General features: G+C 37.5%; 1 protein-coding gene across 1 annotated transcript in view; it reads left to right on the top strand.

Moving 5' to 3' along the window:
• st6galnac3 (ST6 (alpha-N-acetyl-neuraminyl-2,3-beta-galactosyl-1,3)-N-acetylgalactosaminide alpha-2,6-sialyltransferase 3) overlaps positions 1-17,953 on the top strand; it is a 653,284-nt gene that overhangs the window by 253,602 nt on the left and 381,729 nt on the right. The window contains exon 2 of the mRNA XM_028811190.2: positions 2,956-3,150. Within this exon, the coding sequence (XP_028667023.1) occupies positions 2,956-3,150 (195 nt within the window). The remainder of the gene's footprint in view (positions 1-2,955; positions 3,151-17,953) is intronic.

The raw sequence follows: 17,953 nt of genomic DNA, 5'->3' as shown, positions 1-17,953 counted from the left end.
TCTTTTAACCGCAATATCTCCACAACATGATTTGATATCAATGTGATTTTATTTCAGAAGAATTAAAAGCAATTGTGTAGAAAAGCAACACCAATTTCAGATGTTTATAATAACCACAATAATTACTAAGAATTTTAAAATACTTAAGCATGTTGAAAAAGAACAAGACTTTGTTTGCTGCTCAATAACTCTTTAACAGTTGATCATATAAAAAAATTTTTACTCTCTTCTCTGAATGCTCATTTTATGAAGAACATAAATGATCATATTCATATTCAGCGAGCAAACCATTTGTGATGAGATCTGTGTTTGAGTGAGAGGGAACGGACACTTTGTGAGGCTTCATCAGGAGTGCAGCTCAGGGAGGAAGAGGGCCATTCAGCCCTCATTTGTCACTAAACAATTGAATTGTACATTATCACTATGGTGCACTCTGCACGCTCTATAACATTTCACTATTGAAATAATTATTACTGTTCTATGAATTGTTCTTTGCTGCAGAATTCTGTTTCTCTAAATTTTACACTTAATTTTACAGTAAGATATCATAAGCTTTGAAGTACTAAATAATACTAAACAATACATTTCTTTCTGCTGTGATGAGGAGATCATAAGTGTAAGATCTGCTTTTTATTTATTTCATGTATGTAGTGTTTCTTTTATCACTCTCCCAGGAAATCCAGGTATAACAACTAGTTGTTATACCTAACAATTACATATATACTGTGACCACACGAGGGCGCCAGAGAGCCCCAAACCACAGATCCAGCAATACACCGCACGTAAATAGAATAAAATAAATGATTTTTTATTCTTTTCCCAGGCACGTTCTCAATCCTTTCCCAATCACAAGCCACAATAATATAGTAAATGATAAATCAAAACAATTCTTCCTCATTCTCCACCTCTTTTCAGTTTCTCCCACTCAGGCCCGGACTTAGGTATTATGGGGCCCTAGGCGAAAGGGGGGTCCAGGGGCCCCCTGAGGGGGGCGGAGCCCCCCTGGAAGCTCTGTGAAATGCGTGAAAATTAGACCAAGGAGTCGATCCGGGGCCCCCCGGACGCCGGGGCCCTAGGCGGTCGCCTACTTTGCCTATGCCTAAGGCCGGGCCTGACTGGGACAAATAATGCTGTAGTATATTTAAGTATATATGACAATTGCTCACTCAGACAATTTGTTTTGGGGGCCCCCAAGAAGGCGGGGGCCCTAAGCTATAGCTTGTGTAGCTTATACGTAAATCCTGCACTGCTCCCACTGCCTCTTGACTCTGACTGCCTGAGCAATGGTAGTGAGCTCCCTTTAAATGAACCCGGGAGTACTTCTGGTGATATGATGTGGCCTGTTGTAAGTACTTCTGGGTTATACACAAATCAAGGAGGTCCTCTCCGGGCAGCTTACTCTATCGTCCCCAAGGGATCCCAACAGGGCTGCACTTCTGGACTCCAATTCCCATGCAACCCTGTGGGTGTCCAGACTGGGATTCTATATGAGATGCACTGCCTCCTATAATGCTGGGGGATGAACTGCTCCCCTACTGGTTTCTGCAGTCCCAATCAGGACAGGAATAATAAGGTGTTATAGCTTTTTCCTGCCATATTTTCAATGATGTGCTCCTAAGATTGATTAACAAATCTAACTTTGCCCTGTGTGGGTATTTACTTGAGTGGGCTCTGCCTTGTCCAGGGTTGTTTCCTGTCTTGTGTCCAGTGCTGCTGGGATAGACTCAGTCATCCCATGACCTTGAACTGGATTAAGTGAATCTGAGAAAGATAAATTACAGACTTAAAATGCAATTTCTCATACCTTCTTTGTTAAGTAACCTAATACAGTATTTTCATATGTAGAATTGCAATTTTCAATATCATAGGTATGAAAATGATTTTGAAAAAATTATTATGACATAGCAGTTTACATTACTGCTGTTCAGTTAACAGGGGCCATTGGTCTGGACTCTATCTATCTATCTATCTATCTATCTATCTATCTATCTATCTATCTATCTATCTATCTATCTATCTATCTATCTATCTATCTATCTATCTATCTATCTTTGTATGTATGTTCTAGCATATCAACCATGATTATGGCCCACTTCTTCCTTTGCAGTTAAGTTTTCTCAGTAATGCTTACTTTTGTCTACTTCCTCACTCATCATGATACTCTTAGGTTGTAGTCAATTTTAAGTAAAATGGTACTACTTCAAGTTGTTTCCCATGTTGCATACTATCCACTTTCTTTATTTTCCAAAGCATTGATCACAAGGAGACCATAGTATATGCCATCACATCTGAGAAATGCACAGAGTATATTTTTCTATAGTTAACCTCATTCTTATGTAACAAATGTCAGGAATGGTCCACTTGAGAAGCAGAGATGTCAACTGTTTCTGTTGAGGTGTTTATTCATTCTCAGATATCGCACTCATTATTGTTACATTGTCAGAAGGCTGAAAAATAGAACATATCACGCATAAATTGGGTGATAGGGAGTAGGCCGTTATTTTCTCAATATTCCCTTGTTTGACGATACCTATGCACACGGCATCTCTTTACAGCTTATTGCACATGTTTAACAAAGGCACAGCATGTGCATGACAGCATGAATGCTTTGCACGATTTACAGTTTATTTCCTGCTGTGTTATGACAGCAGAACCAACCAAACTTAGTCTACAGTGGAGCATAATGTCCTCCTCCCCCACCCTCCCGTCACCTTCACTTACTGTATTGATAATACACTCTGAAATGAATTGTGTTTTGCAGGGTAAGTGGCACTGGTGATGGTGGAGGGTAACTAACGTCTGTAGCTTGAAATGTGCTTTTCTGCGAGGTATTCTGTCATACCTTTGGCTAAGATTATGTTATAAACTAAAAATAAAAAATAAATGTGCCCTCATTGTCACTTTTTTCCCCAAAGGTTTCTGACTTTCAGCATTTCTGTTTTTTTTTCTTTTCAGAGAAAATCAGTCATTGCCATGAGCCTGATATTTGCAGTGTCTGTCTTTGTTGTTGCCATCCAGTACACAGAGAAGCACCACCTCTTACTCCAGCCCTATTTTCAACAGTCCTTTGGCAGCTACTGGGTGTTTTCACGACAACCACAAAAAGCAATAAAGCCCCATACCGGGTACGTCAAAGTGCCAGATAGGGAGGTAAGTCAACATATATGATTTCTTTTCTTCAAGCTGTTAGTTTAATAAGTGAAAGGCACAGAAGTTGACTTTAGCAAGCATCATGCTGTTTTTAAAGGGCTCCAGTGTGGCACTTAAAGAAGCTAATCAGGAAAAACAATAAGGTGCAGTAGTGTGATGAATTATATAAGAAGCAATGGCAGTTTGTAATGCAGGATGCTGGGGCACTGGCCCCAATGCAAATATTGTAAAAACTCAGATTAATTAGGTAATATGAAATAATCATGAAATAAATTTGTTTATTACCTGGTGTCAGCACATGTCAACATCAATTAAAAATTGGTTCCGACTTGCACTTTTTTAATTTCTTTGTGAATACCTAGGTTTCCTGAGTGAAGGGTGCCGGCCAAATGAGAGTGTATGTAAGTCTCTGATCTTTTGGCAAACAGTTGACCCCTTGTCTACCCTGTAATTGGTTGCTTTTTTCCAGAGATGCAGCTCTGTACGCCCCAGACACTCCCACATTTATTGGCAGCAAATTAATATTGTTTTAGGTTTTTTTAATTTAAAATGATTGGACAATCGTCAATATGCTATTTTATGTTCTCGTCGATGGTTCACTTTTCACTCTCACCATTAATGAAACTACAGATGAGCGAGGGTGACTTTAGGGAAATGGCAATTTCAAGTAGAACTTCAGAAATCAAAGAAAAAAAAATTTTAATGAAAAACCCCATCATAAATCGTTCACTTGAAGAAAAAAGAAAATAAAGGAGCTCGGACTGGACTGACAAGACTTAGGAATTCAGCAGCAGTGAACAACGATGAGCATGTACACTGCCTTTTTCCAGCTGTTGTTATGACAAATGGAGTTAGCTAACTGGATGTGGTGTCAGTAATGCCTTTTTTTTGCTTTCCCTGTTTGTTGTTTCAAAGTGTTTGTACTGAAGCTCTGTGGACAACGACGAGGGTACGAGACCTAAAACATCATTCTGAAAAATGCAAGTGACATTAAAGTAGCCATAGTTATCTAGAGCAGTGTTTTTCAATAAGTGTGCCATAGCATAGTGGTGCGCCATGAGAGCTACCCAGGTGTGCCATGGGAATAATAGTGTAGCACACGTGAATCTAAACCTGAGTGTGACAAGCTCCTTGGGTGGTCGAGACCTGTCTGAGGAGTACAAGACTACTTGGAGAAGCTGGAATTAAAGCACCTCAGTCATGGCATTGTTGCAGACACAGCACTTAGAGCACTTCATACGTGTTTCCTGGCTGCTAGAGTCCATCTGCCAGGGTGTGTGGTCACCAGCAAGACTCACGGGACCAGTGGATAGTGGGCATATGAGTTTGCTTCTGAAGTACAGAGGGAGAGGCAAAGGGACGAAGCAGCTGGGAGATGCGTCCCAAGTGATCACTTAGTGCCATGTCTGTGAATGCTAATTTCAGAGTTGCTTTTTACCACATTCTCCGCTAATCCCACCCCTTCAGACAGTTGAGCATGTATATGAGGTATAATGTGTTTGTGGTTAGTAAGATAGAGCTGTGCCTTGGGATGTTTTTGGTTGCAAAAAGTGTGCCACCAAAGAAAAAAGGTTTGGAGACATTGATCTAGACAATAGCAGTGGGAAACACTGATCTAGACAATAGCATGAGGTTACATTTTTTTTGGCAGGCTTAGTGAAATGACTCAATTTAATCAGAAGTAATTGAGACATTTTCAGGCCTGAAGGAAAGGAGGGCAATATTTAGGTTCAAGGAAATGTAGGTGTCTTGATTGTAAAGGCAGAATAAGATTTAGGTTGGACTTGTCCTGTGGGTGTATTACAAGACAGGTTAGAGGGAGTGAGTTATGTTTTAAGATGTCGGGGTCTGTGGATTTTACAATATGAATTTGTGCCCAGGTCAGGTAACCCTGGCAAACTGGCATAGGACTGGGCAGACTGGCAGTAAGTGTAGAATAAAATTAGGGTGGGAATGACTCTATGGGCGTGGTAAATGATAAACTGGGATGTATGACATGAGAAAAATCAGAGGACTAAAGATTCTGTGATGTAGATTTATGGAATACAGTGGAAATGCCCAAGAACAGTCGTAGTATAAAATTTCGTTGGCAGGTGCATTTTTTCCATTTCATATTGATGGGGCAAGTTCTGGGAAGAATAATGGGACTGTGGATGTTACAGACAGAAGTTTTGGAGCACAGTAGAAATGGGAAAGCTAGTATTAGATTATCCAGCATGGTGGAAAGGGTATAATACATTTTAGCCTGGATTGGTCCTATGGGTCTGCTACTGGACAGGCCAAGATGTGCATTGGCTCCACAAGAGCATATGGAATGACCAGATAGATAGATGTAAAAGGGACTGTATAATAGATGGATGGGAAAGGCGATATAAAATTGATAGATGTGAAAGCACTATTTAATAGATAAGTGCTGCTTCAGTTAGTACCCCAAAATCTGTGCTCTTGCCCAAATTGTTTTCACCAGCTGCCACTGATAAGACGTCAGCTGTCTGCCAGCGTTACTAACAAAGTTACACCAGCCACCAAAATCACATGGTATGTTGAAATGTTAGCCAAGCTAGTAAGGGTGCATTATTAAGCATTATTATTTTTAATTTGTTGGTATTTATGTAACATTTCGTTTTTTCCTTTCTCCACCTGCAGTTCAATTGAACATAACATACACATCCAAACACAATATAAAGCTGGTGTCATGCAGGCTACTCAGTTAGAGATGTCTACTGTATCTGTTCAGTAAGTTGCCAGTAAATTATGTGTGCCTTCATAGGTTATGTTAATAATTGTACATTCATATCTGTTTCTACAATAAGCATAGCATAAAATGATTTGCATGCTTGAAGGTATAAAGCATTAGTTCACCTTTAGGCACAGAGAAAAGATGTAAACAGAGAGAAGCATGAGGGGATACTGCATGTTGCCAGCTCCATGGTAGCTAGGATTTCATTCTTATTGTCTGTCTTCTTAGTTCCTCTCTTCCTTAAGCCAGGAATATATTGTGGGTTGAATACTTCAAGTAAAGAATGTCATGTTTAAAATACGTAATGAAGTTTTAGCCCTGTTTGTTTAATTTTCTACCATTATGTAGCATGAAAATCTAAATTGACTTCACATATAAAACCTGGCCATATTTTTTGAGAATATATATGCTATACTGTCATTCTTTCTGTCACATGTGCATGGGCATGATAGGATTATACCACTGGAGGTAAAAGAAGTGAAATATGTTATTTCTTAATCATTAGTAAACACCTTATAGCAGTCTGCTCAAATGGGAGAAGTACTAGGTAACTGGAAAGTTACCATGTTAGCCCAGTCCACAAGAAGGGTAACTTATTGACTCCTAGTAATTTCAGACCATTTAGCCATTTATCATGTCTTTGATGTCAGAAAAATTGTTCTAAAAAGGACAAAAAGCCAAAGACCAGGAGGAATCCAAAGGTTCAAACAAAAGAATAGTTGAGTAAACAGGCATCAAGACTACCCTGGCCCATTAGCAACAGCTCATCCTAAAAGCCAAATTGGGCCAGAAATGATCTGGGGAGACTCAGATAATAAAATATTGACATTGGCTTGTGTAAAGGTGGCTGTTAATTTGGAGAAGTTGAAGATTAAGTAATGAACTGAATATGAGAATGAGAATATCAAAATTTTTTCTGTCTAATTTTGTCCAATCATCTCAGCTTTTGAATTGTGAGGTTTTATGAAGTTCCCTTGTTGAGACCTACACTAAGCAATTTTGTAATATCTTGTGAATAGTTTGAAAAACATGAACTAAGCAGCTTTTCACTTTCTTGTGTGAAAATATATAGAAAGGAGCAAGATTATTTAAAGCTTTATACACCATTAGTAGTATTTTAAAGTCAATTGTAAATGACATGGGTAACCAATGTAACAATGCTAAAACTGGTGAAATGTGCTCAAATTTTCTTGTTCTGGTTAATATTCTTTTCGGTCCATTTTCAACTAACTGCAACTGATCAATGACTTTCTGAGGTAGACCAGTTAGGATTGCATTACAATAATCTTGCCAACCAAAAATAAAAGCATGAATTAATTTCTCAGAATCTTGCATTGTTATAAGAGGTCTAAATTTTGCAATGTTCCGTTAAATGGGAAAATGCCATGCTAGTAATATTAGAGTAGACGATAAGGTTAATATCCAATTTAAAGTTTAGGTCAGAGTCAAAGATTATATCTAAATTCTTTACTTCTGCCTTTTAATACAAAGGGATCAAGTTTATTTTTAATACCCTCACTATTACTATTTTTTATTAATGATTAAGATTTCAGTTTTTTCATTATTTAGTTTGAGGGAATTACTACTCTTCTATTCAGAAATACAAAGCAGACATTGCATCAGAGAGTATACTGTGCATTAACTAACTAACTAAAATGCACATTAATAATAGAATGCATGTGTCTAGTTAGTTATTCTGCAGTGGGTTGGCACCCTGCCCGGGATTGGTTCCTTCCTGCCTTGTGCCCTGTGTTGGCTGGGATTGGCTCCAGCAGCCCATCGTGACCCTGTGTTTGGATTCAGCGGGTTGGAAAATGGATGGATAGTTAGTTATTTCATCTGGTACAAATGAAACTGTTAGTTTTGTACATTTATTTGCAGTATGCTATATTATCTTGATAAAATCATTAATGTTTTTGTGTTTTATATTTGCCTTATATACCTTAATCTTTAGATAGATAGATAGATAGATAGATAGATAGATAGATAGATAGATAGATAGATAGATAGATAGATAGATAGATAGATTATTACCTTATGATATAATTTGAAATTTACACTGAGCTAATACAGTTTTCTGACTTGTAGTAAACTATAATTTTTTCCTTTCAATATACATTTTAGCAAGTGCTTCATTAAATTGATTAATTTAAATACAGGATTATATTCGCTTTATAGACTTTTAAAGATTTTTATATAAAAAAAGTTAACAGATCGCTTTTAAACTGTTAGAAAAGTTTTTATTAGAATTAATTTAATTTTTCAGACATGCCATTGTTGTATTCATTGGTATAAATGTTTTATGTTATTTAAAACTGAATTACTGCATGGAGTTTATAGGTGCTACTGTTATGCTTGCATCATGTGAACAGTTTAGCATTGACTCTCTTACTATGTGGTCTCTTAAGGTTTATTTGATAAAACCATAGGTTTATTTTCTTCAAAAAGGAATGGTGAACTTCATCATTAAACTAATTAAGTAATAAGTACTACGAGGTACTCATAGAGAAATAGAATATAAATAAGGCATTGTAAATTATTGTAAACCAGTGTGATGTGCCGTACCCGCAGCCAATAGGTATTGATCTCTTTTGGGACATGTAGTAGTCATGAACCAAGATGGACTAGAGCAACTGAAGACAACAACAAGGTTTTCATTGAAACAGTGCACATTTATGAAAAAATAAATGTCCAAGTGCAGTTATAAAGTTTCTTCAATGAATAAATCCATAAAACAGTGCTGTGGAGTAAATCTAATAAATAATAAAAACACAAAGTTAAAATCCATAATTCACCATTGCATAGTTCTTCATTTCTAGCAAATCTCCTATGTGCTCTGCCCTCACTCAGCTATTTGGCAGAAATGAGATGCTACTGAACTTGTCCCTGGCTATCTCCCAGCCACCTCTGTTGGTAAGTGCGTAGAGTCCACAGGGACCTGAGTCTCTCTTCCTGCCACCTCCATCAGTCACTGTAGTTCTAGTGAGCCCTTGATCTCCACTGCTTCATTCTGGTGCTCAGCAGGTTTGACCCTTCTTCCTGGAACAGCAGCCCATGCTCAACAGTCCATATTTCTGGGTGTGCTCTCTGTCTCTCTGATTCAATGTGGCTTTGATTTCCTTCTTTCCGAATTTTCACCCCTTTCTTCCTTTACCGAGACCTTTTATATAGGAGTATAGGTGCAGCACTAACTAATACATGGAGGTGCTAATGAGGGATGGCTGTGCTGATTCTCTCAGTGTACATGTACATTTTATTTGAACAATTCTTCTATTGACCACTTTGTGTCAGCTTGTCTTCCAGCCCCTGCCTCACCTAAACTACAAACTTGAGTTGCCACTGTCTGAATTAAAAACTGCACTTTCCGTTTTACAACAGCACTTTGACATAAAGTTTCACAACCAATTATGCAAAATATATGCTGCTTTTATTCCGTATTGTTACGTTCTAATAAATGCTCATTATTAGGTGGCTCAACATTGCTGCTTTTATGCCCCATAATCACAGTTTTATAATCTCCCATATCTGGCTATGATGTTTTTCCACCTTTCAAAAAAACTACAACCCAAATCATTTTTGCAACCTTTAGTTGTTGCCTCATGCCTGATAGTTCTTGTGACCCTGTAATGAGAAAAGGAAGCTCAGAAACTGACCAGATGACTGGATATTCACTTTTAACTGCAGAAACCGCACATCAAATATGAAGTAGCAAAGTTAACATTTCATGGACACTCATTCAGAACACATTTTCCTGGGTTTCCTTGCTAAAAAATACTGCCTTTAAATTGTCAGTCTAATAACAAAAATTAAATATATTGTTATACTTACAGTAGGTAGTTCTAAATCCTGTATCTCCACTGTAAGAATCACAAATAAAATCAATCCAGGTAGTAAAGCAAACCCTGGCTAACCCACAACACTTACTTATGCATGGTGTAGAATCCAAAGCTTTCTGTTCTGTTGGCTTGTCCACTTACCCACCTATGGTATCAAATACTACAAGGGTTAACTTTACACACCCACTGTCTCTCCTCTTCCTCATTCTCAGCCTGGGACTTTCTGAATCCTGATGGTTAGCCATTGTCCCTCCTGACTGATATAACCAGTAGGCCAAAACAAATTATTGAAACACAACTGTGCACTGATACATCTTCTAAATTTAGTTAGTAACAGGAAGAAAGAGTACATGGACACCAGGAGGTGGGTCTGAAGGGACCAGAACAGACCACTGAAAGTGCTTATGGACCTTAAAGTCAAGGGAGCAGATAGTAGTAATAGCATTGGTGATTAAAGAGGTTTGGAAAATTTTAAAGTCTATGGTAGATTGAGTACATTGTGGGTAAGTGTAGTAGGCACCCCACAGGTTGGTAGGTGACTCTCACCTTTTTAGAGAGACTCCTCTGGGCATAGATTACTGTCTTCATCTCTTTGTACTTAGTCTTTGCATGTGATGATCCTCTCTTGTTTAACTTACTTAAATAATAATATTACTTTTTTGTATAATCAGTTGTTTGTTCATTAGCATGTGTTCTTGTCTAGAGTGTGCTGTGTTGTCACATTTACAGCTTAGAGTGGGAAAGCAGATGCATTTCATAAACAGACCAAATGTATCAAGCTGGAATACAACAACAACATTTTTTTCTTGTATAGCCTAAAATCACACAAGTACTACCACAGTGGGTTTTAACAGGCCCTGTTTTTTGTCATCCCCCCAGTCTTGACTCCCTAAGAAGAAAAGAAAAAACACTCAAAAAATACCCTTGTATGGAAAAAAAATAGAAGAAATCTTGGGAAAGGCAATTCAATGAGAGACCCCCTTTCAGATAGCTTGGGTGTGCAATGGGTGTCAAAAACACAGAAGTACATGGCCAATCTATCATTGTCACTTCAGGAATGTAATACAATAGTACAATAGTAATAATACAAACTGCAAAATAAAGTGAAGAATAGATTACATCACTCGCTAAATACAGAACTTTATCATTTGAGGATACAGAATTGTTCAGAGTTCTGGAGACCTCAGCCAACAAGCTGCCTCCCCTCTAATGGCCATTCCACAGTTGAGTCAGTGCTGGGCCAGCAAATCTGATGAAGGGATCTTTTCACCTGATGATTCCAGTGCTCCTTTATCAGAGGTGACTTTTCCATAGGCTGGGGAACAACTTGGCAGTAGAGCAGTGTCTCCAAATGGTACTGAGTATGAGAGTACTGAGATGAGAAACAGAATTGGTGAGAGTTAGTAACAGTTTATAAATATTATATTACTTATATTACAGTACTAATGACTAACAACAGAGATTCAGTATGCACAGCTAATCAGCAGCTCTAGTCAGGGTATGTTAAAATAAAGTAGTGAGTCTTCAGCTGGGATTTGAAAGCATTTCTTACAGTAGCAGGCAGACCATTGCACAGTTTAGGGGCCCTGTAACTAAAAGCTCGACCTCCCACTGCTATTTTATTAATTTGTGTAATCATAAGCAGGCCTGCATCTTGAGATCTTAATGTGCACTCTGGTTTGTAAGTAGTAATAAGTTCAGAATAGTCTTTATGTATTTGCCTCTTTTTTAAAAAAAATAGAAACCTAAGAAATGGGTCCAAATACTAAAAAGAAAGAAAGAAAGAAATGTATTTGTCCCCAAGGAGAAAGTTAACTTTTTACAAAAGCTTAAGAAATATTACAACTATCAACAATATCCCCCCTTAAAAGGAGTACCCGTAGCATTTCTTGGCACACTTGTGCTAAATAATTTGTTGACTGAAAGTCCTCAGTATTAGTCTGTCAGCGAGAGGATTTGCAGCACTGTTCATAATGGCACTCAGGTTTGTGTAAATTCTTTTCTTTGCTACGACCTCCAGGGGGCTCACTGTGTGTTCCATAACTTAGCCTGCACTTTTAATTAGCTTGTCAATTTGGTGGGCCTCTCTTGAAGTGATGTTACCATCCCAGAACACCTCAGTGTAGAAAATCATAATGACCATCACAGTGTTGTAGAAGATTACATTACATCACATAAGATATACTCCCATTAAAATCTCCTAAAAAATACAGTGACTGGTCATAGAGGCTTTGGCAAAAGTCAATAAGCAGTTCCTCAGTTTTGTTGATGTTAAGTTAACATACAGTTCCTTCTGCACCACGAAAGAAAGTTCTCCATCTTAGTCCTGTTCTGTGTCTCATCCTCTTTGTCAATACACCCCATTAGTGCAGAGAATTTCTGCAATGACATGACCTAATATTGTATTTTACATTTATAATACAAGTTGTACAGGGTGGCTAAAAAAGATGACAGAACATTCCTTGTAGTTATGACTGTGTATTAATATCCAGGCAGTAAAAAACACAAAATGAAAGTGAGATTTTTTTCACATTACTTAATCAAAGGTAAAATAAAACATTAATGTTATAAAAATTTAAATGTAAAATAAACCTGTTTCCTGAACATCTTTAGCTCAGTTTTTGGATAGAATTGGGTGCAAGGCAGGAATCAACCTTGAATGGAGTGAACTGCATGTAGTGAAATTAGTAGTTCCATTCATCCAACCATGTGACTCAAACTGAAAGCTAATGGCAAGCGTTGGTTATATAAAAAATCTAAATTGTGCAAAAATGAATTGGGTCACTGATGCATCTTTAACCTAACAAAAATGCAGAAACCTTTATTGGAAAAAGTAGGTTATTAAAATGAATAAATAATACAAGAAGTAATTAAATGGCAACATTGTCATGTCAAAGTTAGCTGAAGTTTTCAGTGCAAAAGTTTTTAAATGTAATTCTGTTCTTAAGAAGCCATTTTCATGAGTAGTTTATTTTTGGGAATTTCACCAGCTAATTTCTATTAGAAGCTCCATTTTTGAGGGTGAATTTAAGTCTTAATGGAGTGTCGCCCTTGTGGCTTTTTTCTTGTTTTTTATTTTTTTTAAATGCACTCATGATTGGTATATCAAGTTAGAGTATCCTTATATAAAAAATGAAAGCTCTGACAAGGTCATTAGTGGGCAAGTAATGCTTCAGAATGATTACAAATCTAGAAAGGCACTGAAATCATATGAAAAAAGGCTGAGAATGGAGAGAACCCAAGTGTTTTCATTACCTCCAAGTTCATAATTACAATCAATTATTCAAAAGCAGAATTGCTTACACAGGATATGTATGACAGCTGTACAAAATACTAAATCTGTATGATAATGTTCATCTTGTGGCAGAAGAATATGTATTATGCTGCACTGATTAATCTTGAAAACTAGCAAAATTAAAACTCGCTTATGCAAAGAGACTTCCTGGTAGAGGTGGTAGGCTCATTTTGTATGAGTGTCTTTCATAAATAAGAAGACACTTCAGAAATCATCGACTTTGAGCAGCCATTGCAGTGTGCTTCACCCAACCCTGAACTTCAGGCTTTCCGGCCCCTTGAATGCAAGAAGGAGTATAAATAAGATACTTGCTAGCACCATTACTAAAGTTTCCTCTTTTAAAATTTTTTTAATGATTACCATATCTCTGGTTTTTTTTTTACATTTATTTAGATTGTTTTTTTCCTTTAGCAAAGAAAAATGATTTAATGAAATTGAACATCCATAAATTCACTAGAACTCTGATTTATTGTACTGCTTCATATTTTCTATCATTACAGTGTACCTGTGGTAGCAGCTGTTTTATGTTTTTTATTCTGCAGTGAAATCGAAATGAGTCAGAAATGGCAACCCTTACTATTATGAAATCTACCCATTAGCGCCTGCCAGCTGTCAGATTCGGCTATTTTAATAATGTACTTTATGATGTTTATCAGATAATAGTTGGGCCACATCTTTCAATATAAGGTAGTGCTAAGCCTAACACACTCAGAGAAGAGTATGAAGATAGATGGAGCAGTGAAAGGGGATGTGAAGGAATAAAACTGATAGATGTGAGATAGTAATAAGGAAAGATTCAACAACATGAGCATTATACACCTATTGGAATCAATAACCGCACAGTCACTGCTGTTTTTTCACATTTTCAGGACAATTTAAAAAAGAAACATTTGGGTTATGCTTTTGGATGAATTGGATTCCCGCACCTGGCCGTCATCTGTGTAGAATGTGTATGTTCTTGCCATGTCTGTGTGGGTTATTCTCCTGATACTCTGCTTTTTGCTGTCTCAAAGATGCACATGTTGGGTGACTTGCTGATTCTAAGTGGGCTGTGTGTGAGCGTAGGTGTTGGTGTATGCTTGAGTGGATTCCATCAAGGGCTTGTACCTACTTTGCATCAAATGCTGCCAGATATACACTCCTTAACCCTGAAATGGAGTGGGTTTAAGAATGTTATTTTATTCATTTCATTCTTTATGCCATCAAATTGACAATAAAGGCAATAGCATTCCTTTTTTAAATGCTTACTTCATAATGATGAACTCAAACCTTTCAGTTTCAATTATTCCTGTCTTTGTCTTTCAAGATGTTTGTAAACTGGAGCCATAAGAAAGCTTTGCAAAGCCTTGTTTTCTGGTAAGTAATGGCCAGCCATGTCAGGATATGGAAAAGAGTACTGTATTCATTAATGAAAGACTTTTTATCTTTGGTTCACTAGCATGGGTTTGTAATTCATTTTGAAGTTTGCTGTGTGCAGCTGCTTTTTGCTACCTGATCATTATTGCTACATTAAATTGGGTTAACCGTGTCAAGCAAAATATTATGTGATATCTTTTTGTTACCAGTGGTTCAAGGCCTTTTTGTTTATTGTTGGTGCGTTTGTATAAAATGTGAAAAGCAGCTACTACAGTAGCCATATCTGTCTGTCCGTCTGCATGAAGCACCTCAGCTTCCTGTGGACCAATTTTGTTGAAATTTGGCACTCTTATGTTTCAAGGCTTTTTTTAGGACAATTTAATTTTTGTTGAGGTACCTCAAATACAGTGTATTATATACATTTTTGAAATTTCAAAATAACTCTTTAAAAAATGTTGGAAAATTTGCAGACTTGTCTATCTTAAACAGAGAAACATTGTGGGCAACTTCAGTTATACATTTGTTTACTGTTGTGATTTTCTGGGTGACATCAACTAGTACATTTATTTATTTATTTATTTACTAGTTTGATAGCCTGTTCTCACAACAAGACAGTGAAACCCCTTCAGTCATTCGTGCTGAAGCAAGTAGACCTCGCTGCTAGACATGGGATGGTGTAGGGTTTATGGGAACTGGGAGTCCAGAAGTGCAACCCTGTCAGGGTTCCTGGGTGCTACAAGAGAGTGCTGTCAGGGGAGGACTACCCTAGTTCTCAAGCAACCCGGAAGTGCTCCCCACAAGTCATGCTGGGTCACTGAGAGTTGTTACAGGTCCAGTATTAATGGAGCAACACTCAAATAGAGTTGGAAAGAGAGGACAGAGTTTCTTTAATTGTATGGTCATTGCTTGTGCTTTATTGTAGGAAATGAATGGTGGATTAAAAAATCCATTATTTGAACCCATGACTGTGTTGGGTATTATTGGCTCTGAGGTTTGGGGCTTGGTGGCACCCCTTACTGGTTACAATTAAAAAAACCTTTGCTTCTGACTTCCCCTAAACCCCAGTGGGTGTCTAAGCTGAGACCCCTCCAGCGGACCACTGAGCCCTATTTCCATCGTCCAGCTGGGATGCCCGTCTGCCCTATGTGGCACTCACATATGTTACCATACCATACCGTTTTTATTTGTTGAGCGCTTAAAAACACAGCATTACAACTGACCAAAGTGCTGTACAGTAAAAACAAGCAAGACTAAAAGCAAAATATTAAAATCAAACATTGAGAAAGAATTAAAACGGAGACAGTAAAAAACAGGTCAAGGGACCCAATAAAACAGAGAAATAACAAAAAGCAAAAGGAAATAAGACAGGTTAAGAATTAAAAGCCAGTGTGAAGAAGTGCGTTTTTAGGTGCGATTTGAATGTGGCGACTGAAGCGGCTTGCCTAACCACTAAAGGTAAGGAGTTCCAGAGCCTGGGTGCACAGACGAAAAAAGCCCTTTCACCACGAACTTTAAAATGTGCCTTGGGAACGGTTAGGAGCAGCTGATCTGCGGATCTAAGAACACGAGGGGGATTGTGACAATGGAGCAAGACACTCAAATAGGCAGGGGCTAGACCATTTAGTGCCTTATAGGTTAAGAGGAGTATCTTAAAATCGATTCTAAATCTAACCGGCAGCCAGTGTAGGGTTTTTAAAATCGGTGTAATGTGTTGGCTTCTGCTGCTTCCAGTTAAAAGCCTTGCAGCCGCATTTTGAACCAATTGGAGTCTAGAAAGATTGGCTTTACTAATACCATATAGGCAGGAATTAGAATAGTCGAGCCGGGACGTAATGAATGCATGGATTACTGATTCCAGGAGGTGGTAAGACAGAATTGGTTTGAGTTTGGCAATTCGCCTGAGATGGAAAAAGCAGGATTTTACTGTTCTGTTGACTTGAGCATCCATTTTCAGGACCATATCCAGTTTGATTCCAAGATTGGAAACAGACGAAGTTACTGGAATGGGAAGGAAGTCGAAGCCAAAGGGTAGGGTCTGTTTGCGGTCAGGACTAAAAACAATGACCTCGGTTGAAGTTGAAGTGTAGAAAATATGTGGCATGTGTTGTTTTTTAAAAATTCACTTTGCTTGTCTGCAGTGATTTAATGATGGTCAAAGAATTTAATTGATTTCCTTTGCATCTCAATATTGTTTAACTGCAGGTTAAGATAAAAAAATGAGGGTTCTGAATCTTAAAAAGCATATCAAGATAAACCAAGTATGTTCTGTTAGCAGTGGTACAAATTACGTACAAACTAAAGTAAAAGAATTGGTTACTAATTAAGAATGTGGCAGGAACATGTTTGTAAAATTTGGGATCTGATATTATCAATTTTATTAATGAAGAAATTAATAAAATCTATACTGCTAATATTTGTAGGGATTTTTCATGATAGGTCACATTTCCCATTTGTCAAATTCTCAACGGTTCAAAGAATTTTCAGTTGAGTTCAGTTTAGTTTGTATAGCTCTCTTCACTGAGTGCAGGCACAGAATTTGTGGGTAAAATGCAAGTATACATATTACAAATTTCTGACTACATATTGAATACACATAAAAACACCAGTTTGTTTAAACACACAGGAAAACAAGGTAGTTTGAAACTGATTAACATAGATGGAGATCAGCAAGATCTGTCTGCTAATTAATTCTTGAACAATGGCATGTTGTCAGTGGAGGAGGAAAATAGTCAGCAGCATCCCTCGAGTAAATAAAGACAAAGTCAGACATAGTAACAGTTCTACAGACCTTGGACAACTGACCAACCACCTCCTTCTGGGCATTCTATAGTAGAGTCTCTGCTGGGCCGCCTACTCTGACAACAGAATATTTCAATCTTTTGATTTCAATGCCCCCAGTATTTCAGGTGTCTTTCCATGTACAGGAACTTAGGTCTGGAAGTAGTGGCACAGTAAGACACCGAGTAGAAAAACAGAACAGAGAACAGTTAGTAAGAATTCATAATTATTGTATGACATACATTTTTGTAAAATGACTAAAACACAGAGGTGAAATATTCACAGCTAATCGGCAGCTCTAGTCAGGGTATTCTAGACTAAAGTAGTGGATCTTCAGCCTGCATTTAAAAGCTGAGACTGAATGGGCATCTCTTACATAAGCAGGTAGATCATACCACAGCTTTGGGGTCCTGTAACTGAAAGCTCAACCTCCCACTGTTGCTTTGTTAATTCTTGGACTGTTTAGTAGACTGGCATCTTGAGATGTTAATGTGCATTGTGGTTTGTAAGTATTGATAAGTTCAGATAAGTAGGGCCTTGCCTATTTAAGGTTTTATATGTATGAAGGAGGATTTTGAAATCAGCCCTAAGTTTAACTGAAAGCCAATGTAAAGACTTCAGAATGGGAGTTATGTGTTCATACTTTATATCTCTTGTAATGATTTTTGCAGCAGCATTTTCAATTAACTGAAAATTGCATAAAGAACAATTTGAATAGTCTGTGAATGCGTGAATGCATTGTTGTTGCCAGTCCTACTATATATATATATATATATATATATATATATATATATATAT

The sequence above is a fragment of the Erpetoichthys calabaricus genome, chromosome 10, assembly GCF_900747795.2.
Source record: "Erpetoichthys calabaricus chromosome 10, fErpCal1.3, whole genome shotgun sequence".
Classification (NCBI taxonomy): domain Eukaryota; kingdom Metazoa; phylum Chordata; class Cladistia; order Polypteriformes; family Polypteridae; genus Erpetoichthys; species Erpetoichthys calabaricus.
This window is presented reverse-complemented; position numbering and strand designations above follow the sequence as displayed.